Consider the following 26,910-nt stretch of genomic DNA (forward strand, 5'->3'; position numbering starts at 1 on the left):
CACAATGATTATAAAAATATAAGTGAGAAGATCACAGAAAGTAAGTTGAATTTTAAATAATGGAAAAATAAATAATAGACCAGAAAAGAGATTCCAATTGCCTCTCATGACAGAATGATGGGGAACTACGAGAACAAGTTACATACATTGTTAGACACAATTTCTATATTTGTTTTTCCTTAATTGTTTTTCTTTGTCACAAGGGACATGTGAAGCTTGCACTTGGGGTTCACTTTATAAAGCTAAATTCACAGGCTAGTACTCAAGAGGCTATTTATTCCTTCCAAAGGCTTACAACTAGGACACGTTTCCCTGGTGTAAATTATGGTGCCTGGGTTATGGTCTTATAATTGTTAGACTTCCCATAGGGATGGATAGTTACCTGAGAAAAAAGAGATTAACGGACTTTTCTAGCCTGTCCTGCTTCTTTACAAAAAAAGCCAGAACTAATTAAAACAGCTAAAAGTAATAAAAACAAGAAATAAAAAAAATAAAATAATAAAAATTAGGCAGTATTGTTAATCAAACATTATGTTTAAACAAAATGTGTAATTAAAATAAGATTTAAAGAAATATGAAAGAAATTATTGTGCCTAAGAACAATTATATCAATTAATCAACAAACATTTACTAAATTGAAACCTTCTCTGGACTCACTCTACCAGACCAAGGCTGGTTGAATCTCATAGGATTCTAAGGATACCCATGAGGGCTCCAAATGTGCATTTCTCAAATGCTATTGGCTCATGCCCCCTTACTGTAAGTGAATAGTACCCCAGTTCCATTTAGTCAATTAACATCAATTACCTTTTACAAAAAAGATAATTACGTGGAAGGTATAACAAGATCAGAAGTATAAACAATTTCCCCCAACACTTGGGAGCACACTGACTCCTGTTAACCTTGATCACGAAGGAACATGGATTCAAACTTAACGTAGTTTCTACAAAATATTTGCCTACCCACTTCACTTCCATATATGCTATGGCCAACGGGAAGACGAATCTGCGTCTGCTGTGCTCGGGACTTTTCTCTTCACCTGCTAACTTTCAGCAAATCCCAGCATAGACCCCAGCAATGAACTTCTTTCTTTTGGCTTGATCTCCCAAACTTGTAGCCATCCTCAATCTCCTAAAAGAGAAATGAACAGACACAAAGAACAGTCAAAACTCATGGGCCACATGATTGGCCTCTGATGGAAAAGGTCCAAGGCCTCTCCCCACCCAAAAATTTACAGTGTGACTCTCTCTTCAAGCACCACCAGGGAGGAAAAGGGGAAAAAAACCAACAGCAAGTCTCTTGCTTTGATTGGTATTTTGAATGAACCTTATTATTTCTGGCTACACAGCAAATCAATCGACTGTCTCTTCATGACATGGTCAGTCAAACAGGCCTAGTTATAAAATGCCTGCACATGCTCCAGATTGGGTGTGAAGGGTCTTATTTACATATTGGAATGCCTTTCTAGAAGCAGGCTCCTCAGTTTCTTCCTGTGGGGATTAAACCACCCCCTCCTCTGCTTCCACCCTTAACAAAGTGAACCCTATGAGCTGGGGATGCAAATACCAAAAATAAATAAAGAAACACTCCATACCTTTATTCAGTTTAAGATAATAGAATTAGAGACTTTTAGAACTAAAAGGAACCTTAGATTTCATCTTGCCCAACTAGAGAGGTTAAGTGCCTTACTTGCCCATGGTCACATAGCAAGTTCTTATTTCCTAATCTTTCACTTTTGTCATCACTGCTTAATCAAATGCTGGGTTTACCCAGATAAGAGTAGAACACTTAATAATTTAAGAGTCAAAGTGTTCCCAGGGCATGTATGCAACACTGGCATTTGGGGGTGGTGATACAGCTCAATACCAAAATCCTTTGCAGGTGGCTTTTCTAATCTAACAACAACTTCTCTCCTTAAAAGCCTGGAGGTTTCATTTACCCTTTTTCTCTGAACTGAAGGGATAAAACTAGATGATCTCCAAAGTCCCTTTCTGTTCTAATCCTAGAGCTAACAAGGAACATTTCTTCAAGCTCCTAGCTTTTTCTACTGCTCTGTAGATGCACGGAAGCAAAAAGAGAAATCTCATAAATACATAGTGCAGCCCCTGGCTAACAAAACAAGAACTTTACTGGCCCTTTCACAGCCAGAATAAGACTACACCTCCCTTGCTGCTTCAACCTTTTTTTTTTAATCATGTTGAGGAGATCTCATCTTTGTTTCTTCCTTCATAATCATTACTGCTTAAACAGCTCACTCATTAAACACTTTCCTTAGTTACCCTTATGATGCACAAAATTACCTACAAAAAGTTTTTTCTAAAAGACTGGTGTTACAGAATTAACAGCTGATGCTAGAACACAACTTTTTAAAAATGTATTGAAACAGAATTTAAGAAGGATTTTAAACGGTATGCTGGGAGGAACTTCTCAAATTATTTGTATTACCAAACTTAGATTCTTTGATCATATATGATCTTAATGGTTTATGTCTCAGGATTATTCTATCTGAAGTTGAAATGAAGCCCCATTTCTTTCCATTTACGTCAGTTACCTGTGATTACATTAGCAGGGGAACCCCTTCTATTAAAGCAGATTATACAGTAGTTGGAGTGTCAGATCTGGAGTCAAGAAGGATTCTCTTCCTCAATTCAAAATTGGCCTCAGAAACCTAATGGGTGACTCTGGAGAAGTCACTTAACCCTATTTGCCTTAGTTTCCTTATGTGTAAAATAAACTGAAGAAGGAAATGGCAAAGTGACTTTGCCAAGAAAACCTTAAATGGGGTCATGAAAACTTAGACTTAACTGAAACAACTGAACATCAACTCAAAGAATTATCTGAACCTCAAAGATTTTAAAAGATAGTCATGGTCATATAACAAATGTCAGAGGTAGGATTGAATCTAGCTCTTTCTGCTTATAAGTCTAGAATTTTATCTATGAAGCCATGTTTCCTCTTACCTATCCATTTAAAACTATGTTTTCTTCATGCTATCCTAAGGGATCAGTTCCATTCAGCCTTTGTATTTTGGAAGTCAATGATATTATGAAGAGAAATCACTTCTCTGGGCCTCATTTTCCTTACCTGTAAAATGAAGATGTTGTATCTGTTGGGATTCTTCAAGCTTTTGCTACTCTATGAAAGAACAGGATCATTCAGAATCATCCAAAGTAGAGTGGTTGGTTTAAATGATCTGGTTAGACTAGCTGCAAAAAATAGATTAGCTAATTTTCGGGGTTCTAATTTACTTTGTGCAATAATGATAATAATTACAAGCCTAATCTAGATTTGTTTGTTAAAACAGAGGCATTTATGATGGCAGTTGAGGTCCAGAGTTTGCCACCAGAAATTAGCAAAGGGTAATTAAAGATCCCAATTGTAATGATCCATGTAGAGTATGCAAGAAAATGATAGAAATTATGCAACACATCATTACAGGCTATAAAAATTTAACACCTACCAAATAACTAGTAAGACATGACTAAAATTATACATGAGAAACCCATTATCTTTCATGGTCAGGGAGATAAAATTCTGCAAACCACAGTCCTCAAAATACACCTAAACGAGTAAATGTCATTGAAACCAAACCATTATCACAGATGGTACTGTTGCCTATAATCTCAAAGACATACTTTGATTCATAAAATTTTAAGAATGTTTTAAATAAATGCTAAATATTCAAAATATTTGAATGCTAAAATATTCAAAATTTCTAAACTGCATGGAATGAAATGTTTTCAAAATATAGAGACCTAGCAAAAGAAATCCAAATCATATGGGAACTGGATTCAGTATATATCATTCTCCTTGTCCCGTCTGCTACTGGACTTGTACCAAGGATGCTTTCAGTTATTCTAAATATTTATCACAAAATTGATTTAGCTAGAAAAACCAATTTTATTCATCTATGTAATAATCTCCAGAGCAGTGGATCAATAATAATTTATTTAAAGCTTACAATGTGTATAAATGCTGAGGTTAAAAAAAAAAACAAATTCCTGCCCTCAAGGAACTCACATTCTAATGGAGGAGACAACCTATAAACAACTGTGCATAAACAAAATATATACAGGATAAATAGAAGGTGATCTCAGAGGAAATAGAGCAGCAGTGGAATCAGGAAAGGCCTGCTGGAGCCCTGTGATGGTAGGATTGGAACCGAGTTTTGAAGAAAGTGAAGGATTACCAAGAGGTGGAAGTGAAGACAGACAGATATTTTACAAATATAGGGGTCAGCCAGTGAAAAAGCAGAGAATCAGAAGTGTCCTGTGAGAGAAACAGCCAAAAGGACAGTGTCACTAAATCATAAGAGTTCAGGAGAGAGGAAATGACTGGATAAACATAACTGAGAATCATCTGAATGGAGATTGTAAATGAATCCTTGGGAGTTAAAAAGATCCTCAAGTTAAGATAGTATAAGGGGAGAAGAGGGCCCAGGGAGGCTTCTTGGAGAATTAACCCCACCAAGGGTTAGTAAGCATGAAGAAAAATCCACTAAAGGAAACTGAGAAAGATCTGTCAGGCAGGTAGAAGGAGAACCAAGACAGTATCCCTGGGAAAAGACATCCAGTTCATGAATAAGCATTTATTAAATGCTTACTCTGTACCAGAAATTTTGTTAAATAAGAATACAAATTGCGAAAAGACAGCCCCTGCCCTCAAGGAGCTCACTTTTCAGTGAGGAAGATAACATATAAAGTGAAACTGAAAAACAGGAGGGGAGGTGTGGGAGAGGTTAGAAGGATGGAAAAGTCCAGAGGAGTGCTGGATATCTGGCTTGGGCCCCCTTCTTAAATGGAGGTGGGATGAGTCTTCTACTCTACAATCAAAGAGTGGGGTCCAAGGGGCAGAGGGTACTTGGAGGTATGAGTTTGTGACTTGTGCAGTTGAAGTGATCTTCCAGGATAAAGATTTCTGAGGCATGATGGAGAAACCCAGGGGACTATATAAACTGATTTTGTGGTTCAGGTTTTTTTTTCCAGTCATGTCCAACTCCTTGTGACCCCATTTGAAATTTTCTTGGCAAAGATACTGGAGTGGTTTGCCATTTCCTTCTCCGGTTCATTTTTATAGATGAGGGACTGAGACAAACAGGGTTAAGTGGCTTGCCCAGGGCTACACAGCTAGTCAATATCTGAGACCAGATTTAAACTCAGGAGGATGAGTCTTCTTATCTCTTAAGTCTGGCCCTCTGTCTGCTGCACCATATAGACTGATAGGAAATGAAAAGGTGACTGATCAGTCAAATAAGAAGAGGATCAGTAAAAGGCCATACATTTGGCAATATTGATGGCAGAAAGCAAAGAGGAATTAAGAAGCCTTTCGATGAGGGTGAAAGAGGACAGTGTCAAAGCTGGTTTGAAGCTTAACATCAAAAAATCTAAGATCTTGGCAACTGGTCCCATCACTTTCTGGAAAACAGAGGAAGAAGAAATGGAAGCAGTATCAGATTTATATTCTAGGATGCAGAGATCACTGTAGACAGTGACTACAGTCATGAAATTGAAAGACCCTTCTCCTTGGAAGGAAAGCTATGCAAATATGACTGCATACTAAAAATCAGAGACATTACTTTTTTGACAAAGGTCTATATATATAGTCAAGATTATGATTTTTCCAGTAGCAAAATATGGCTGTGATAGTTGGACTATAAGGAAAGCTGAGTGTCACAGAATCATCACTTTCAAATTGTGATGCTGGAGACCTTTGAGAATCCCTTGGACAGCAAGGAGATCAAATGCCAAAATGCCTAAAAAAAATTAATTAAGGCTATTCATTGAAAGGTCAAATACTGAAATTAAAGCTTAAATACTTTGGCCATGTAATGAGAAGACAGAAACCACTGGAAAAGACCCCAATGTTGGGAAAAATTAAAGGCAAAAGGAAAAGAGGACAACAGAGGATGCAGGGGATAGACAGCGTCATGGAAGCAATGAACACGAGCTCAGACTTTGAGAAATACTTGAGAATAGAAGGGGCTGGCATACTGTGGTCCATGGAGTCACAAAGAGTCAGACATGACTGAATGACTGAACAACAACAATAAAACATGTAGCAATAAAGAGATCATTGGTCACTTTGAAGAAAATTTTACTGAAATGATGAGGTCAGAGTCAAACTAAAGAGTGTTTAAAAGAGAGTCAGAGGAAAGGAAGTGGAGGTACCAATTGTAGACAGTTTTCTCCATGAGTTTACATAAAAGGGAGGGGAAAAATAGAGATATAGCTCATGGTGGATAAGCAAGTCAAAGGAGGATTTGTTTTAAGAGCAAGGAAGACATGAGCATGTTTGTAGGCAAGATAGAAGCAGTTAGTAGATAAGGGAAACATTAAATATGAAAGAATGATAACTGGACACCAACTTGCCCCAGGTTTTTTCCATCTAAATTCCATTGAACAAGATGAGAACTTTTTTTCTATAATAAAAATAGTAGTAGTAGCAGTAGTAGATTGTATATATGTATATGCATATACATATATATGTATATTTATAGTACTTATATAGGTATTTTGATATTTACCTAAGTACTTTGAAGTTTACAAATCACTTTCCATATCTTATAGTCTCCAGAGAAATCTAAGACCATACAAATATAAAGTTTTTCCCCCACTCATGGTAAAGAAGCCACTGTTTTCCCTTTTTCTTATAATTTTAAATTTAATTCATCACCACACAGAAGAAATTAGATTTTAAATTTTTTGGCAGAATATAACCTCCTTGAGGGCATGGAACGTTTCCAATTTTTCTGTTTCCTCATCACCAAGAACAATATATACATATATTTCTCAGTAAAAGTTTATTACTTGACTTGGATGACCATTTTTTTTTTTTTAAGCAATTAGGGTTAAGTGACTTGCCAAGGTCACATAGCTAGTAAATGTCTGAGGCTAGATTTGTACTCAAATTTTCCGACTCCAGGTACCCTGCTCTATCCACTGTGCCACCTAACTGACCTGACCATTCTTATAAAAAAAAATTATTCTTTATTTTAACATTCATTTTTTTAAATTTTGAGTTCCCAATTCTTTTCTTCCCCCCAGCTACTCCTCCACTAATTAAGAAGGCAAATAATATATATATATATTAATTATACATGTGAGATCATAGAAAACATTTCCGTATGAGCCATGTTGCAAAAACATAGTCTGAAAAAGATATGCTTTAATCTGTACTCAAGAGTTTATCAGTTCTCTCTGCAGATATAGATAGCATTTTTCTTCATGAGTCCTTCAGAATTGTCTTGGATTATTTTATTGATTAGACCAGCTGAGTCTTTCACAGTTGATCATTACTACAGTATTATTTCACTACAATACTGCTGTTATTGTATACAATGTTCTACTGGTTCTGCTCACTTCACTTTGCTTCAGTTCATATAAGTCTTCCCATGATTTTCCAAAACCATCACTTTCATAATTTCTTACAACTTGATAGTATTTCAACACAATCATATGCCACAATTTGATTAGTCATTCTCTAACTGATGGGCATTGGATGACAATTCTTAATAATAGATTTTCTTCTTGACAATAGGCTAGTACCTACTTGCAATTCACTTTTTTAGATAAAACAGTTCTTTCCTTGCTTAAGGTCAGCAGCCTTTGTCTAAGGAATTACCAGAACATCACCATGACCCTTATTTTCCATTTATGTTCAAATTCTTAACTTGCTTATTGCTTCAATATCTTCATCTAAACCTATAGGCCTATGCTAATTTGTGTAAATCCATACAAAGATCTATTTTGCAGTCACATTGTTTGTTTTCTAAGACCTTAATAGTCTCTCTTACCACCAAGGAGAGGACTTGCCTATGGTCTTATACCATGGAAAATGTAGTTTCTTTATCCTATAGGCAAAGACTACAACTTTGACAGGCACTTCCACTCCCACCACTTTTCCCATTATCTGTTTTGCGAAAAACACTTACCAGTAACAAAAGAATTGAAAGTAGGAAAGGTTCATCTCAGCCCATCCATTAATGGGAAACCAGCTCAAGTGAGTGTCTTGTGGAAGAATTCCTTTCAAGTTATTTCAAATAATCCACCCAAGATAGTTCTCCAGTGAGGTCCATCAGGAGATAAGCTATACCATTTCTCACTTGCGATATCACACATAATATTTAGGATCATAGTTCCTAATGGTGAATATAACTGAGGAGTATCTTACATATTGCCTACTCCATAGTAGAAAAGCTCAGTGGATTAGAATAGATCAAACATCTCAAAAAATTTTAGACCTGGATGGGCATTTAGAGAAAATCCAGTCTGATTCTTTCATTTTAATGATGAGGCTTACTATAGGCTTATAACTTTTTCCTTCAAAGAACCTTTCTCACTTCAAAAATTTGAATGTGGGCACTCATTTGTCTCCAAGTTTCCTGATCTGCCATGTGATGTTAGTCTGATGATCTGATTCCTAGCTTTCCAACAAAAGAACTATGTTTCTAAATCATCTTAATGATTAAAACTAATTCGGAGAAAGACATTCCAAAAGCCTGGATGTGTTCAACACAGTAGAAGAGTGAACAACCAAAAATCTGTAGTCCTCAGAATCATGGGCGATGTGGATTTGGGGATTAGGAGAATTTATATGTGTGTCTCAGGTGCATGAGGTGGCCACCCACATTGAAACACTTCACACTTCTCCATCTTCTCACTCATTGGACTAGTGTGCTCATTTTAACCTGCCGTTACATCTAGGTTCACAGAGAAGAACAACTTTGTGGTTACATTCAAACTTTCTCAAAGTCCTAGGGGGAGTGCTGATGTGGGCAAAATACATTCCCCCTACTTATCACTATAAGACTCAATTCCCCACCAATGTGCCTCCATTTACGTGAAACCAGCCACTTACAAAAATGACACTTTTGGATCCTGGATATTTACCTAGCAATAAGGCAAAATAAATAATATCATAAGTACACATATATTGAAGAAAATTCAGGAATAATACATTTATCAAAATCTACATAAAAACTAGGTCAAATTCTCCCATCAATGTTTTCAGTATTTGTAAAAGAAAGGGAGCACACTTATAGTAATGTGCCAGGAAATACATGAGTGAGAAAAGTCCATGCCTTAAGGTAACTCTGGAACTATAAATTTTGGTGTCTTCTTTCTATCTCAGGAGCTGTCCAAAAAAGTTCCTTGATAAACATAACTTCCATGTATCCATTGATAAGCTGAGTTGATCCATGATTTGATGACTCACACCTCTCTAGACATGACATCTCAGCTAAGCTAGAAAACACTAGGCATCTTCCCTGATTTTTCTGTTTTAAAATTATTCCTCTACTTAATTAAAGATACTCATCAATAGCAACTATAGTATACATCAGAAGTGTCAAAATTGTGGAACACATTGCTGCCAGAACCAGATTAAAATGAAATTAGGAATACATAATAAAAGAAAAGAAAATACAATAGAACATAGATAATGGTAGTACATGGTTTTCTAAGTCAACATGGGTCCCATGGAGATCCTTATGTATGGTTCAGTGACCCTATTTCTATTTTAATTTGACACCACTGGTATACATCACTTAGAATTTCAAACTTATCTGATGCAGTTCTGAAATTTTTCCTTTCATCTTTCTCTGCTCCTATCTTTCTGAATTCAGACTCTGGGTCCTCTTTGTAAAGGATCCCACTTTAGCTTAAAGTTAGTAACCAAATTCTTATCTTCTGTCTTTAATCAGATAAATTATATTTGTTCCAAATGAATAAGTTTTATGTCCAGGTCTCCAATATACTTCAGTTTATCACATTCAAAAAGGATTGACTATTTGTCTCAGAACTCTAAATCAGAGTTACTGACTCCTAGAACTCTGAACAGAACAACTCAGCAACAAACTCCTTCATGTGATGTTGGATTGTAGTTTGAATCTACCATAATTATGACAAGACATTTTAGGTATGGAATGAAAGGTCAAAATATTATGGTTGATACATATGTAAAAGATTGAAAGAACAGAGCAAAACTGAAAAATACAGCTGGATGTGAATGAACTGAGAAATCAACCAGTTCAACTCAGTCACATTACAGATGAGGAAATTGAGACAAAAAAGGTAACACAATTTTCTGTAATTAACGTATGGCTGTTACTCCATATCCTTCTTCCAACTTCTCAGGAACATTATATAGACTATGAATTTTACATGTTGATGGGTTTTAGACACGTAGGTTTTCAAGTGGCTTCTGGGATTATAAAGACATTTATGGGATTGGAAAGGCAAACTCTCTTTTAGCCATCTATTATTTCCCCCTAGTCATGAGTGAAAAAGAGAACTGAAGCACAAATTCCTCCTTCATCTTGATCTCAAAGGCAACTTATAGATGCTTCTTCAACTCTCCAAAAAAATATATCATCATATGCTGGTACCTTTTGTTGATGGCACTTAAGTTATTTTCCCATCATTGGTTGGTGCTTTGTGCCAGCTCCGTGTAGATTTCAGTAGACAATAAGTCTCCCTGAGATCAAAAACAAGTAGTTTGCAAGAACCCAGAAATGAATTACCTTCACTACATTCCTTTCTGAGACCTATGACTTGAACAAAGTAGTTGGATTTGTTCATTCTTGGTAAAATTCAAATTGCTTTCTCTTGGAATTTCATTTTCCTATTGATATTTGTTACATTTTTTAAAAATTCTTTTCCTGGTATTTACTTTCATTGTTTTAGTCATATTCAGAATTTAAGCTGTACTTTCCAGGAGACTAACAGGGGAATAGTGGTGTTCTTTCCCTTTCTGTTTTCAAACTCAGGAACTGTGTGTGTCTTTGTGTTTTTAAGTCTTCTACCACTATCCTTTCATTGCTCCTCATCCCACTCCCATGCCCTTACTTTCATCTCTGAGATGCATGCTTTTGGGGGACCAAAAAAGTTCACTTCATTTTTTTAAATTGATCTCTCCATCTCCTGTGGTAGATGTTGCTGGGACCTGCTGATTGGTGTGTTCACATTTTTTAAGTGTTCTCTTTAGTGCTTTTTATAGATACCTATTTTTACAAGATAGTCATTGCTTCTTAATTGTTCCCAAAGCTTTTTTTTATTGTTACTTGAAACAGATTTTAAATAGCAGAGTAACACTTGAGCCGCCAAATAATCTTTATGGATTTCAGTTCTTCCTCATTTATTAATGAAGTAACTTTCTTTCCCATGTCCCTTTCTTTCATGTTATTTGTGATAGCCCCACATACGGTCATCATCATTGGATACTTCAGGTTTGGTCAACTCTCTCATGGGAGGGTTTCAAACATCATACTTTTCTCTGGGTTTGGCTCACTTCCTCCAACTTGCTCTTATACTAAAATGTCTAAGTATCCAGAGATAGACCTCTACCATATGGTTATGTATTCAAACTCTCAGGCTCTGAAGGATAACCCTGTACTCACCACTCTAAGTCTTGAGCCCCACCCACCCCCTATCTGATGTATTTTCTATTTGTACAACCAGTCATTCACAAAAAAAATACTTTTAAATCTTAAATATAACCATTTCTTTAACAATAAAGCAAAAGAAATAATAATAATGTAGATACCAATATGTTAAAGCAAATACATGAAATATATCAAAACCTAGATATGACACTCCCACCAATTCACTCAATAGCTTTATTATGAAGAGTGTGGACACAGGTGTAGGAACCTGGCAGGAAGGAATATGAGGGAGAAAAACTCATGTGTTTAAGGTAACTCACAACTCTGGACTACAGGCTTCAGTGTTAATGCTTCTCATTGCTTGACACATCATAAGCTTTCCAACTGGGAAAATTCTCTTTCTTTCTCTGTTTGAATATTCATCACTTTTATAAGGACATTGTAGAAAGTGTTAGCTCTAGCTGTTCTCTTTAAGTTAGAGTACTGCAAAAGCTCATCAAACTGGCCATGTCAGGACCATAAAGAGCAACCAGACCAGCCAATTATTTACTCATCCAGATGTTGCATTGTCCAATAAGAATAGCTCACCTGTACCTAAGTAGCTGCAAAGCCCTTTCAGCTTTTCCTTCTCAAGCCAGAGGTGGCAGCAGAGAGCAATCAGTCTTCATGGAAAACTTCAACTTTCTCCAATTCTAGATGGTGCTGAAGGGCAGTGACAATCATTGGAGATTAAGTCAATCTTGTTATCTTCAATGAATCACTCAAAGAAAATCTTCTATAAGCTAATAGTTTATAACTAATCCAGTTTACCCACAAGTACATCATCCTTGTAATTTCATTGGTCCTCTTTAAAAAATGAAGGATGAACAACTGCCAGAGCAACTTTTTAGTTAGTTCCCTTTCTATGTGTTCAGCTGTGTCTTCAGCTCTGGTTCCTCTTCATGGGATGTTCTTTCTCTGTTTCCTATGGTTTAAATGGGAGCCTCCTAACTTAAATGACTCACCTTTTACTTTAAAAGTCACAACTCACCAAATTTCCCCTATCACCATCCTTGTAAAATATGTCAATTTCCAAATATATGATTTCTCTCTCTTTTTTTTAAAGTTTTACTCTCATTAGTCCTAAAATAGTCTATGAAAATTAGCTGAAATATTGATCAAGTTCTGAAGTCTTCATACTCATCTTCCAGCTTTGGTGCCCTTGAAACTGAGTCTTTAAGCAATCATATTTCCTTAGTATCTAATTAATAAAATTAAATAAAATTAACAAAATATCTCTTTTTTTTGTAGCATAAGACTGTTTCCACACAAATAAGACATTACTCCTCACTGTTCACAAAGAAATCCGAAATCTCACATCTATGCCACATAACATTTTTTTTCCAAAACTTGAACAAATCCCATCTGAAAGTTGTTTCTTCATACATACATATTAGTAGTATATATTAAAGCAGACAGGCAACTAGGTGACATAGTGGATAGAGCACCCAGCTGGAGTTAGGAAGACCTAAGTTCAAATACAGTCTCAGACACTTACTAACTGTGTGATCCTGGGTAAGTCATTTAACCCTGTTTGCCTCAATTTCTTATCTGTAAATTGAACTGGAGAAGGAAATGGCAAATCACTCCAGTATCTTTGCTAAGAAAACCCCAACTGGGTCACAAAGAGTCAGATATGATTGACAACTGAACAACAGTGAAACAAAGTTCTTTTTCTACTCCTATTAAATTTCAAAATGTTCATCTATAACAGCAGCAATATCTTGCATCTTTTCACAGTGTAAATCTCTTCTTTTTTACACAAAAACATTTTTTTTCTCTTTCATTATGTGCTGCATTTGCCTTAAAGAGTCAGCAATTTAGGTGTACAGATGTTCAGAAAAGACTAGCACCTCTGCATGTGGGCTCATCCATCTTTGATGTCCATCTTCACCTAAATCTCATCTTCAAGAAGCTAATGTGCAGTGGCCACACTGCAGTAAAACCATCTAGACAAACAAACTAAACCAGTTTGAGCTTAAATAACAAGCTGTAGATGAGTTAGAGAGACATCTACCCCAAGACTTCCCCCTGCAAAATAGGAGAATGAGAACAATTTGTTTCAACAGTCATGAAGGTGGCTGACGCAGGTGCTGTGGAACCCTTAGAGCTTGGTTAGACATCAAAGAAACCAAGGTCATTCACTGTATCCCAGGCCATTGTCAGTCATCTTGACTTCTATCTTGCCACTGAATTTTGAAGAAAAAATGAGGCTGAACACTTTGCAGCTCTGCCTCACCTAAATCTTAAGTCCTGTGCAAGTCAAGATATCATCTTGTAATATCATTGGTCATTTTCAAAAATGAAGGACAAGCAGCAACTTATATAGGTAAACTTTATCCTACACATTCTCCTTAACTACCAGTTTATTAATCTTGTCAAAAAAGGAATGAGGTTAGTCTGACATAACCTGTTCTTGATGAAATCATGGTGGCTGTTAAATCATCACTTCCTTTACACGTTTGTCCACCTTCTTTTAATGATCCATTTGAAAATATTTCCAGGAATTTAAAGGCAAGTTCAGTGGTCTTATTCTTTACAGTCTCTGATCTCTGTCTATTTGTCTGTCTGTCTGTCTCTCTCTCTCTCTGTCTCTGTCTCTCTCCCTCTCTCTCTCTCTCTCTCTCTTTCTCTCTGTCTCTGTCTCTCTGTCTCTGTCTCTCTGTCTCTGTCTCTCTGTCTCTCTGTCTCTCTCTCTCTCTCTCTCTGTCTCTCTCTCTCTCTCTTAAATCAGGGCAATAATACCCTTAGTTGGTCTTGTGCTATTCCTCTCATTTTCATTCATCTTTCAAATATTACTGATAGTGCTCTGCAAGGATGATGTCTGGTTAGCATCCACAATAGGAAATTCCATATAATAACTAGCACATAGTAGGCACTTAAGAAATACTCGTTCCCTTCCCTTGCCCTCCCATACTTCAAGTCCTTTTATATCAGTCTCATCAGACAAACTGCATTATTCTACCTTCACTTTCTCAAAATGTAGGATGTATGTTAGACTACGCAGTGATCTGTCTTCTTCTGTCGTAAAACCAGGATGAGATGCCTGTCAATTGGAAAATGGCTAACCAAGTTGTGGTTTATGACTGTAATGGAATATTATGATGCTATAAGAAATGGCAAGCAGGATGATCAGAAAAGCGTGGAAAGACTTACAAGAACTGATAAAGAGTGAATTGGGCAGAAAAAAGAGAACCTTGTAAACATGCAACATTGTACAATGAACAACAGTGAATGACAGCTATTCTCAGCAATACAGTGATCCAAGACAATCTCAAAGGACTCATGATGAAAAATACTATTTGCCTCCAGAGAAGGAACTGAGAGCATCTGAGTACAGTCTGAAGTACACTGCTTTTCTTTCTTTCCTTCATACTTCCTTCCTTTCTTCATTTTTTTGGTTCAAGTTTTCTTACACAAAATGACTAATACAGAAATGTTTTACATAATTGCACATGTATAACCTATATCAGATTGCTTACCATTCTGGGGAGGGAAAAAGGAAGGGAGAGAGGAACAAAATTTGTAACTCTAAATTGAGTTTAAAATTGTTTTTACAAGTAATTAGGGAAAAATAAAATATTAAAAATTTTAAAAAACAAAGGGTGAAAAAAAATACTTCTGCTAGAGTTCCCATCATTCCCACACACCCAGCAACAAATTTCTCACAATTAATTAAAATCAAACCCAAAATTAAATTTCCTTTTATTGGTTCTTCCATCTTTTGAAGGAAGGTGCTGGAATATGTACAGAAGACTCATTTCAGGATTTTACACTGCTGTAATGGACAGATTTAGAATCACAAAGACCTGAGTATAAGTCCTGGTTCTGCCACTTACCAGCCATATATCTTGAGAAAATCATTTATATTCTCTAAGTACCATGCTTCTGCACCTCTGCCTCACTTAACTCTAATTCATACACAAGTTAAGACATCATCCCATGACATCAACGGTCCTCTTTGAAAACAAACAGCTACTTTTTTTTAACTCAGTTTCCTCTTATGAAAAATGAAGTTAATAATACTTGCACTCACCCACCTCAAATGAGATTGTATACACGATGGTGCATTAACTACATAAAATATCAGCTATGACAAATAACTAACAATAATTTCTATAATTGTGCCATCTTCTCTAGCATGAGCATCCAACTTTAGGCTCTTGAAGACTTTTCTCTTGGTTGGAGATTATTATTTTCTTCCTATATTACTCTTTGAAATGAAGATTTTCCAGTTTGAAAGTGCAGAACCAGAAGTAGCAACACTTCAGCATAAGTATGTGTTAGGCTCCATTTTTATTTCAGCCAAAGTGGGAGAGGGAAGGAAGAGAGAGAGACACTGAGATATCAAGGATGAAGTTCCTTAGACATGAAGGAAACATAGAACACCTTAGAAAGGATCAGAGGTTCTTATATAGTTCAATTATATATAAAAAGACCAGGAGACAATGAACATGCCCCAGGGCACATATAACTTCCTTACCTTTGTCCCAACCACTTCGCTCATTTGCATAAGTTGCTATAGAAACCAGAGATGAATAACTGAGCTAATATAAATAAAAGTGGAGTTCAAAACTTGAGGGAAGTCAACTCTGAACCCAGGATTGCTGAACCAGAGAGGCTAGAACTCTCCCACTTCCTCCCTGGAGGTAACAAATCTCAAAGCTGAGGCTCTGAAGGAGTCAAAGAAGGGAAGGTAAAGGTCATTGTCCTTGCTAAACTAACTCTCCACTGTAACACTCCAGCTGAGAAAAGTTATGTAACACCCACCCAAACCAAAGGCTGGTAGTGATCCATTGCTGAATGAATGCTTGGAGTCTAGTAGAGATGCTGCCTCCAGTGAAGAGTCCAGTGGTTCAGGACCAACAGCTGTCCCATAGCCAAGTGATCTAGCTGGCTTAGGCCAGCAGCAGCTGTCCAGCCTACAATAGCCCACTCAAATCAGACCATCATCAGCTGCTGCCCAGTCAGCCCATCACTTACAAAAAGTGCTGCGACATTTGGGTTGCTTTGATATTTGTGAAAGGGAGAATATGTTGAAATAACTGTCCCAAAATAGAAAAGAAATTAAGAAGACTTCTGAACAAAGTCAATAATTGCGATCATGTTATTCCTGTTGTCAACTGTAATCATTATTTTTTAGGAAAATTTGCTTGAAGTTTCTTTGCTTTTTTTTATTCCCATTACTACCTGTCAGTAAAAAGTAATGTGTTTAATTTCATGTGTGTGTGAATCACATAATATTACTTTCCACAGAGACCACTGAATTTTTTAGCTTAACTGACAGCTGTTATAGAAGCATAGCATTTTGCTTAAGCTTACCAATGATTAGCTTTGATGAAAGAACTATAGGTATACCAAGTTTTACCAAGCAAACATCAGTAATGTTAACCAATCCCATGAGGAAAGACTGTTACCAAAACAGCAAAACAAAAACAAAAACAACAACCTAGTCCCACAGAAAAGAAAAAAATAATAATTTGGCATCTTGTATAATTGGTCAAATTATCTTAGTTTGGAATTCTGTGATATGGTGCAGGTTGGTTGTAATATGCGAATAAGTTATTGAGTGTTGCTGGGAGAAACTGTTACATACAGTACACATATACAAGCAGGATCCTAATTCATGAAGTTCCTAACAAAGTTGTCTAATTGTGAATATTACCTTCAATTTAATCTTCAGCCATGACACAAATCTTTCAAAGAGGCGGATGTATATTGTAAAACTTCTCTGGTTTGTTTTTTTGGGTTTTTTTCTGAGTATCCACTGTGCTATAGCTTGCCGGCAACTAGATGGTACAATGGATAGAGCACTGAGCCTGGAGTCAGGAAGACTCACCTTCCTGAGTTCAAATCTGTTCTTTGACACTTACTAACTGTGTGACCCTGGGCAAGTCATGTAAGCCTATTTGCCTCAGTTTCCTCATCTGTAAAATGATATGGAAAAGTAAATGGCAAACCACTCCAGTATCTTTGCCAAGAAAACCCTAAATGGGGTCAGGAAGAATCAGACACTACTGAAAATAACTGAACAACACATAGCTTACTAAGATTCTCTGTTTACTCCTTTATATATCAGTTGAAAATAATACGTAATAAAAAGCAGTGTTAGCACTGGCCGCCACATGGCTCCTTCAAACATGCAAAGGAACCCACAAGTATTATCTGCATAGAAGCTGCACTTGGGGGTTGTTTTAAGTATTGCTTTTATTGATATTGATTTTAGCCACCTCTAGGACAAAACTATAAAGCACTTCAGATGTGGGAAGCATGGGGAGAATACTGTGTGTTCCCTAGACCAATCCACCTCTCTTGCTCTCTTTCTTTGAACAAATCCAGGGGAATCCCTTGAATTTCAGGAATGTTGTTCCCTACACATTTTGGAGTACTTTCTAGCCCCAAATTAGCTGGCAGGACTTTCTTAAGAGAGAAAGCTATTTTATAAATAAATTGCCAGAAAGTGGACCTTTTTCATAACGGATTTCCTGTAGGTATTGCTTTAGGATCATAGTGTTAATTTGTGGAGAAGAGAAGAGGGTATCTTCCAAAGGGCCGAATATTATAGTTCAGTCCAACAAATGTTTAGGAAGTGACTCTTTACAAGGCACCTGTAAAATGTAAAGTCAGGAATCGTGTCTGTGCTACTGACTGACCAAGCTATTCTCTGCATCTTTTCACGCTTTAATGTCCCCATGGGGATTTTTTAAAAATGTGCCACTTTATAGGTGACTGAAAAAAGCATTGCCAAACTACAAAATTGCTGCTATTTTCTACAAGTCATATCCAGGAAAAGAGAAACAGTCTGACTAGAAAGCATGTGTATAGAATACGGACTCTAGAAAACTAAAAGTTAATCCTAAACATTCTAAAATGTCTAGACCAGGTTTTGGGATATTGTGAATCATGTAAAGAGAAGTGAAACACGTGAGCTTTCATTTAACTCTTTAGATAAGCTGTTTGAATAATAAAATGTTGAGGAAGCTTCCCAATTGACTTCAAAACTGGGTATACAGAGAAAAACATCAATAAACTCTTCAAAGAAAAGACTACTAATATCACCAGGCATTATCCTTCTCCCCATCATCATTATCTAGCTGAAGGAACTTGGCAGGGTACTAGGTACCCTGATGATATAAATGTCATCATTATTGCTGTATTTTTGTTGCCCAGAAGAATGTGGTGTTAGCACAGCACATCATCCAGATACATTAAATCAAATGTTGGATCTAAAGTCTCCAAGTTGTATGACAAATATCCAAAATGATTACTGTCTTGAATTGGTGCCGGTACAGTATAAGCCTCAGTTACTCAACTTGTTTAACACATGTGCAAAATAATAGTTTCCAAGATGAAAACTAATTTCATGTATGTTGTTATTAATCTCATTATTTTGTCTCTATAGTCATGAACCTTAAACCACATTTTTTTCTAACTCTTCTCACTCTCTCTCTCTCTCCTTTTCCTTCCTTTTCTTGGTCCTTGTCTTTCCTTTATTTCCTCTGGCTACCTGAGATGCCCCAGTAGAAGATGACCCTTCTCCTTGTGCCCTTGACACGGGACATGGACGGCAGTGCCAGAATGGCACCATATGTAAAGCAGGGTGGGATGGACCCAAACACGGCATCACCAACTTTGACAATTTTGCCTTCGCCATGTTAACCGTGTTCCAGTGCATTACAATGGAGGGTTGGACAGATGTGCTGTACTGGGTATGTATCTGGAAATGGGAGACCCAGGGGGAGAGAGGAAGCAAATGATATAACATTTTATTTGGGGAATTTTTGAATTGTTTGCTCAGGGGTCATAGGGATAACAAATCCCCTTTAAGTAACACTTCTTTCCTTTTTCCCCTACCTTGACTCCCAGTCTAGACGTATAAGTGTTCTTTTTCTTAGGCCTATAAAAAAGAATCAGATCTGGTCTCTTAAGAAGAAAGATCCCATGTCAAACTAGCATTTTCATAGTATAACAGTTATAATCAATGGATCTTCCCTCCCACTCTCCCAAGATCAAATGGACTAGGATAGCTCCCATGGATCTGGGTATGAGCTCTGTTCCCTTTCTATGGGACATGGCCCTTTGTGGAAGGATATGTACCTTGTTAACCTGGTGTGGTAATTCTTGATTCATCACCTGTGACAAGAGTTGGCTTAAAGATGATTATTAGCCAGAGTCAGAATCAGCTGATCACTCCATGGCCATCTTTTATATAACCACTATCACTGGTGATCTATCAGTTGGGAGATGCATTGTCTTCTCAAGATAGTGCATATCTTTCAGAAAGAGGCCAGAGCACATGTTCCACAGAAAGGGATCAGAGCCCATGTCCTGTTCTATGGGAACTGATCCAGTCTAGCAGATTAGCAGGGTCCACTGATCACCATCTTCTATAGCATGTTGTTGAATTTTAATGCTTAGACTGATCTTGTCATAACATTTTAATTACTCATTAGCCTAATACATCGGTATCAATTTTTACTGGTGACTTAAATTTTTAAAACTTCCTGTTTATATGACAGATATCTGATAATGCCACCTTTTGAATTATAATGAATTCTTAGTTCCCCAACAGGTTTAGTCTTTGTTTTCTGACAAGTAAAACTGGTGATATTGCATACCATCTGATTGGCCCTTATGGAAATCTGGCTTAAGATCTCAATGAAACATAACCCTATAGTCAGAAGTATATATCCATATTCATGCAACTTTTCTCTTCCTCTAAATGGTATCTTTATCCTGGTAAGGCAAAGCCTATTTTTGGCAAGAAAAAAAGACTTCAGAAAACCTAGTTTTTCCTTCTTCAGGTTGTGGTATCCTCCAAGTATTTGGGACAATAATGTATACTGCCAGCACTGAAAGCACCATCTTCTCTAGAATTTTGCAAAAGAGTTGGAGTTTATGGAATCTGCCTGAGTCCTCTTAGGAAGCAGGGTAGAGTACCATGAATACAGTACGTGTGTAGAAGGGATCTTATACCAGAGTGAACGGAAAGTTTGGGTGGGGAATAATAAAGCCGCTAAACAATATAACTGAAACCAAGAAAGCATCAACATCTTCCTGCCTCTGAAAAAACACTCCAAGAACAATATAAGGGTCTCTTCTAGAGAATTCCATAATGGAATAATACTTTCATGGGGTAGGTGCCAAGTCCCCCTGACTCACAAGTCTCCAATCCTGTATATTTGTTGTAGTTCATAAACCATAGGTGGGTGCTTGCCTTGGTGCAGAGAATCATTTGGGGCATTCAGAACTAATCAAAGCATTGGTATAACTTTGAGAAAAAACTTATAGTCATACAAATGCCAAGTTACATGCAAAGTCAAAAATAAACTCTTCAGAAAATATTTGTGAGACCACAGACTAAGACATTTGTTTGAATTTATTTGAAAGGCAGCTAAATCAGTTCCCAATTGGACAAGTTTAGTCTGTTGAGTAAATCATACCAAATTCTACCAAGGTTTTGAAAAGCTCTTTGGTTTTTCCTTTAATCTGAATAAGGAGGAACCTTTACTTAACCATACACAGGTTAAAAAAAACCAATTATCTACCTACAAATGAATAGGTCATAAAATACGTGATTTATGGTATGGCACATTAGAAATTTATCACATGAACTTCAAACCAATGTCTTAGTTTGCTATAATAATTCCTGTCACTATTAGATTGGGATATGGCGGACAGATGGCAGTGGGTGGTTGGGGGAGGGGGCTGGGAGAATAGGTATAATTTATTTTAGTGACAACCCAGATATAAATTGTGGTCTTTTATCACTCCCTCCCTTTTCCCCATACCCAAGTCACTGGTACCCCACCAACCAGATGTGGTATAGAGAAACACTGTCACAATGACACCCAAAGTGAAGAATAGTGAGAAACATACAACTGCAACCATCAATTTTCAACAGCTGTGTTGTGCTTTCTCCCCTGGAGTTTCTAGTATTCAGAATGAAAATGGAAGGCATTTCAGAGGTGAAGAAACAATCAGGATCCCAAGGAATATTCCTCTCTGACTATTCAAAGAACCTTTCAACAAAGGTTCTATATATATCCATACATGCACACTTACACATATTTATTCTTGGATTTTTGTCAATATTTTAAAAGCTTAATGGTTTTCTATATATGTGTATGTATGTATTTTTTCTTTTTTTTTAAAGAAGAGAGACAGACAGACAGACCAACAATTATAAATGGGCTGCCTACTTCACCCAGAGTATTGATCTCCTTAGCTATTCATGAAGAGCTGGGTAACACTCCAGCCCAACGCTTCTGCTCAGAGAATTTCTCTTTTCTCCATTCTTTCCGCTCCCTCTTTTTTCTGCCTTCCTTCTCTCTGCCTCTGCCTGCCCCTCTAATCTATTGCAAATGTAAAATGTGCTGGGGGGTTATGGTTACTTAGACTCCCAAGGCCACCTCAGCATGTGGCCTCTATCTCTCATTGGTGAGTAAGCACTTCCGTTCAAGCCCAACAAGTCGTATGGTTTCAGTCAAAAGAGGCTAAGAAATCAGTTTGTTTTCAATGAGGAACTCCAGATAGGAAACTATCTGTGAATTGGGACACAGAGAATATTCGTATTGAATCCAGAAGGGGTTAATTGGTTTCTATGTGGCAAAACTGGCCTTTAAAACCTTAGAGAACAGGTGATTTCATGGCTAGATACAGACATACCCTGAATTTACGGGCACAGGAGTTCGTCACTAAGGTCAGACTCCTACTTGGAACAGAATGTGAGATACTCTTCTTTTTTTAAATAAAAATAAACTTTATTACATCAAATAATATATGTATATATTTACATATAAAGGTTTAAGTAGCAGTTTCATTGTTTATTGAGCCATTTTTTAAAAAGTCATTCTGTGACAAACTCAGGGACTAACATCTTAAAGTCTTCATCTGAAAAGTAATTTTCTAAATTCCTGTTTTTAGTAGAGCGACCAGTCCTCTGTATAAACTGACTTCTAGGCACAATCATGTGGCTACTTAACATGTACATGTACGTTTTAAAGCAGGGCCTTTATCATCTTTATCATGTGGCCAACTAGGGCATGCCAGACTTCTAGATAAAACGTTCAGTCAGCATCTCTTCATGGAAAACAAAATCCTTAGAGTTGTAGCTTCTGGGAAAGGTGCGAAGAGGAGCAATTTGTGTAACATTAAGTGTACTCAAAGACAGAAAAACAACTATTTGTGCTCATAGTTTGCAGCAATCTGAGCTGACCTTTGCAATGCAGCCCTGATCTCATTGCCTTAAAAGGTATCCAGGGTCATTCCTAACTACTTAAAATGCACAGGTTCTTCCGCTGCAAAAATCATCTTTTCTTATATTCTGTGTATTGGGAAGTTGAGGCAGAAGAAAGAAAAGGAAAGGAAAAAGGACCCAAAGTGTTAAAACATTCAAAACAAAGGATTCATAAAATGTTTTGAACTTCAACAAAGGAATGTGTTCCTCCTTCTTCAAAAAGAAGTAGAAAACTTTGGAAGTTAAGTGGGAGGCTAGGAATTTGCATTTCCTTTACATCTCTGCCAAGCATTCCTGGCCTAACCTGTCCTAACCCTCAGGCATGAAAGATGCCTCTTTTCGCCTCCCCGAGGCACTTTTCTTCCTTTAGTCAGGGATCTGCCTATTTTCAGTGGGGCTCTTGGCTGCTTTCTGTACCCTGGGGGTAATCCAGAGACAGAACACCTCAATGATTGATCAACTGTAAGACCTGGGTGGGTTTTGCCATGTAGGCAGGAGAGGGGCTCCTTTTCGGTAAGGAAGTACCGGAAAAGTACGTTCCAATTGAACTTATAAGACATGTGCAGGAACTAAGCAGCTCCAGGAACCTCTTCTCTCTTTCCAATCCCCATTACTACTTCCTTCCTTTTCCATTTTAACATGGGGACTAATTCAGAAATCAAATTTAGCAGAATCTGTGTGGGAAAGTACATCCTCTATAGAGGAATGGACCAGGGCATTGTGTTTTCTGCCAAAGGACGAGCAAATCTTAGCAGAAAAGACACTAGGGGTCAAACTATTTACCTAGAGACCACTCTTTTCCTGGTGATCTGCTCTGGAAATCTGCAGATTTGAAGGAAACAAAAGTAAATGAGGCAAAGCTGATGGTTTTGAAATTAAACCACTTTCAGTTTTGACAATCCACTTTCTGGAGGAAGGAGGTGTCTTCTTGCTTCAAAATAAATCATTATACTTTCAGAATGTACAAATCTCTTTAGAAGATGAGAATGTGTTAGGCTCTTTAGTGCTCAGAAGGGGAAAGAAGTGTCTCGGTCCTGGAATAGTATTAGCATCAATTTCGTTTTTCCCTTGATTTAAAAAAAAATACATATGTGTGTGTATATTCTTACTTTGTAGAGAAAGAATATTAATTTTTTTTTAATCATTGTGGTACAGCCACAGCCAAAGGAAAGATAAATGAAACTTTGTTCTGGGCTACCCCAATTTAGAGGGACAGCATTTTTAGTCTTTTGTCAACATAGAAATAACTGAACTTTTCTATCTAAGAAAAAGAACTAGTTAAAATAAATCCCTATCAGATGGCAGCTTCTCCCTACTCAACTCAACTCAGTGACTGTGCCTCCAAGATATCCTCTGACCCTCAATTAAAGGTAAATTTCATTTCCATTTTTTTCCCAATTTCAAAAACTTCTAGATAGGGCTCTGGATTTTGATGCTACTACACTTAGGGAAAAGGTCCTGAGACCAGATGTTCTTTTGATGGCTCAGTTCTAGGAGTCTGTATACCTTTATGTCTTTGTAGGAAAAGGATAGGGCTTGGGTTGGTTGTCTTACTGATATGGGGAACTCTTTTACCAATGAAGTTGAAAATCAGCACTCTCTCTGCATCTTATAGCCCTAGAGAGTTGCCTAGACCAGTTAGAATTTAAATGAGTTGCCCGGGGTCACAAGGTAGTATGCGTAAGAGAAAGGAATTAACCCCAAATCCTTACTAGCTTCAAAACCACTCTGCCACAACAGATTCAAGGATTTCACAGAATAGATATTTAATAACCCACATTGAGTTCAAATTTCAATAAGAATGCATTGGTTTCAGTCACTTGATTAGCAAGTATTTATTGAGTGAATGCTAAGTACCTGGCACTAAAGTGCCACCACCATACCATTAGTCACACTGAAACATTACCACTGAATTGGCATGTTGGTTGCATAGGGATTGGGATCTAGGGCGAGGAAGAGGAAGGTGACAACACATTAAAATTTAATTGTAACAAAGTGGAGAAGGGTATTCAAGACAAGGAAAATGGACTGAATATAGTTGTTTCCAACTGACTGGGGATCTAGATACTTTCAGAAAGTTTATATACTGGACAAAACATTGAGAGGGACCAAAAAGCCTGGTTCCTGGACATTTAGTTGGTGACCTATTACCTTTCCTCAGTTGCAGCAGAAAATCCTTCGGTCATTGTTTTGCAAGGCATCTCATAACTGGAAAAAAAAGGATGCCCTTGCAAGGGCATCCAGAGCTTGCCCCCAAAGGCAGAAAAATGTAGGGAATACTGACAACATTTGTACTCCCTTACCAGGTATAAGCAACTGAACTTAGCACCTCATCAGTGCTAATTAAACTATTAATATTAAATGATTAAAAGAGAAAACTTCCAAGTGGTATTTTTCTTCCTCTCCCCTTTTTCGTCTCACTGACCTTGTCTTTAAAAGTTGATTTGAGTGTACTTTTCCTGGAACTTGCCCTGGAGTTTATTTGTAATGCTTGCCCAAGTATCAGAGCTGCTGGTTGCAGTTGACTTACTCAATGTCACTACTGCTGAGAGCACAAAGCAGCCATGACTTTTACCATTTTTTTCCTTTAAAAATCAATCTCTATGCTATTTTAGCTAAAGCTGAAATTCAGAGTAATGGTCAGGCTAGACCATAATTGAAGGAGAGGAAAGAAGATGATTTATCGGACCCTAGCTGATTGCCCACCTTTCTTCACTCCCCTCCTCTCCACGCATTGTCTAGTTCAGGCAGTCAGAAGGCCTTGGGAACAAGTCTGCTTTCTTACCTGATGGATTTTTTGTTTTGGTTTGGTTTGGTTTTTTTAGTGTTGACAAGTCAACTGTCAGATGTCATTTCTAAATTCCCTCTTGTCATTCTTTGTGCATATTGGAATGTAGTACAATATGTTTCAGATACAAGCATGCACACACAGTAAACTCTGGTTCTACTGCTGCCAAAATATCACTTGTCTGTGCTAAAATGCAAAGTTCTTTAAATGTAAGCAGTTTGACTTCAAGTATTTTACTCTACTGTTATTTCTTTATTTCTGAAGAAATCTTTAGAAAATTATCTTCCCTTTCTTTCCATGTGGTAGAATTAAAACTCCTCTCTGAAGAAGTTAGAAAAGCAGAGGTGGTGGAATTGAATTATGTTACCCAATAACAATTACAAAGGAAAAGTGGAAACCATTTTCTTGTTCTCAACTCAAAAAATAGAATGTTGAACTCTAAACTGAGGTGAGAGAGGATAAGATCTCAGTGGGGTTAAGATCTTAGAATTACTGATTTTTTTGACAGGAGGATTTTAAATCCTTCTCATTTTAGAGCTTTTAACACTTTAGTGGACTCTACATAAATCAGAGGATTAGGTGGTTGGAGAGGAAAAGCAGCTTGAAAAAGAAATATTTATTAAATTGGCAGGAAATTTATTCATTCAGAATAAATGTTCCTTGAGCACTTAGTGAGTTCTAAGCCCAGAACTGTGCTTAGAAATGTGAAAAATGGTCTTGCCCTCCAGGATCCTACAGCCTGACTGAGCAGACAAGAAATTCCCATGGAGAAATTCCTAGAGCATTTTTGAGGACCAAAAATCACTGGGGCCTTAGTCACTTAGGGACAAGGAACTTAAAAGTTAGATTTGTTGGCCTATACAAAGTTTCTGCCAGATGGCTGTCCAGTTTTCCCCGCAGTTTTGGTAAAATTGTGATTTCCTACTCCAATAGCTGGGGTCTTTGGATTTATCAAATAAAAGGCAGTTGTGCTCACTTGCTTCTATATATTGTACACACGATCTCTTCCATTAATGACACTCTCTGTTCCTTAAACAGAATCAAATTGTTTTGATGATTACTGTTTTGTAATAGTTTGAGATCTAGTGCTGCCATGCACCTTTCCTTCTCACTTATTTTCATTATTTCCCTTGAGATTCTTGATCTATTAATCTTCCAGATTAATTTTTTTTCTGACTCATTGGTATGGCAATAAATATGTAAATTTCACTTAGGCAGTATTGTCTTTTGCATTATAATATTTGTAAAGCACTTAGTACATAGTAGGCATTATATAAATGTTAGCTATTCTCATTATAACATTGGTTCAGCCTACCCATAAGCAATTAATAGTTTCCCACTTACTTAGATCTGTCTATTTCGAAGTAGTACAGTATGTGTCTTAGTTGGAGACTTCCAAGTATTTTATACATTCTACAGTCATTGTAAAGGAATTTCTCTTTCTTTCTCTTCCTGCTGGGCTTT

At 37.0% G+C, this 26,910-nt stretch overlaps 1 protein-coding gene across 5 annotated transcripts in view; it reads left to right on the forward strand.

Annotated features, from left to right (window-relative positions):
* Positions 1 to 26,910, forward strand: part of CACNA1C (calcium voltage-gated channel subunit alpha1 C) — a 1,037,023-nt gene that overhangs the window by 747,683 nt on the left and 262,430 nt on the right. For all 5 annotated transcript variants that reach the window (XM_072650128.1, XM_072650131.1, XM_072650129.1 and 2 more), the window contains one exon: positions 18,932 to 19,128. In XM_072650128.1, the coding sequence (XP_072506229.1) occupies positions 18,932 to 19,128 (197 nt within the window). The remainder of the gene's footprint in view (positions 1 to 18,931; positions 19,129 to 26,910) is intronic.

The sequence above is a fragment of the Notamacropus eugenii genome, chromosome 3, assembly GCF_028372415.1.
Source record: "Notamacropus eugenii isolate mMacEug1 chromosome 3, mMacEug1.pri_v2, whole genome shotgun sequence".
Lineage (NCBI taxonomy): Eukaryota > Metazoa > Chordata > Mammalia > Diprotodontia > Macropodidae > Notamacropus > Notamacropus eugenii.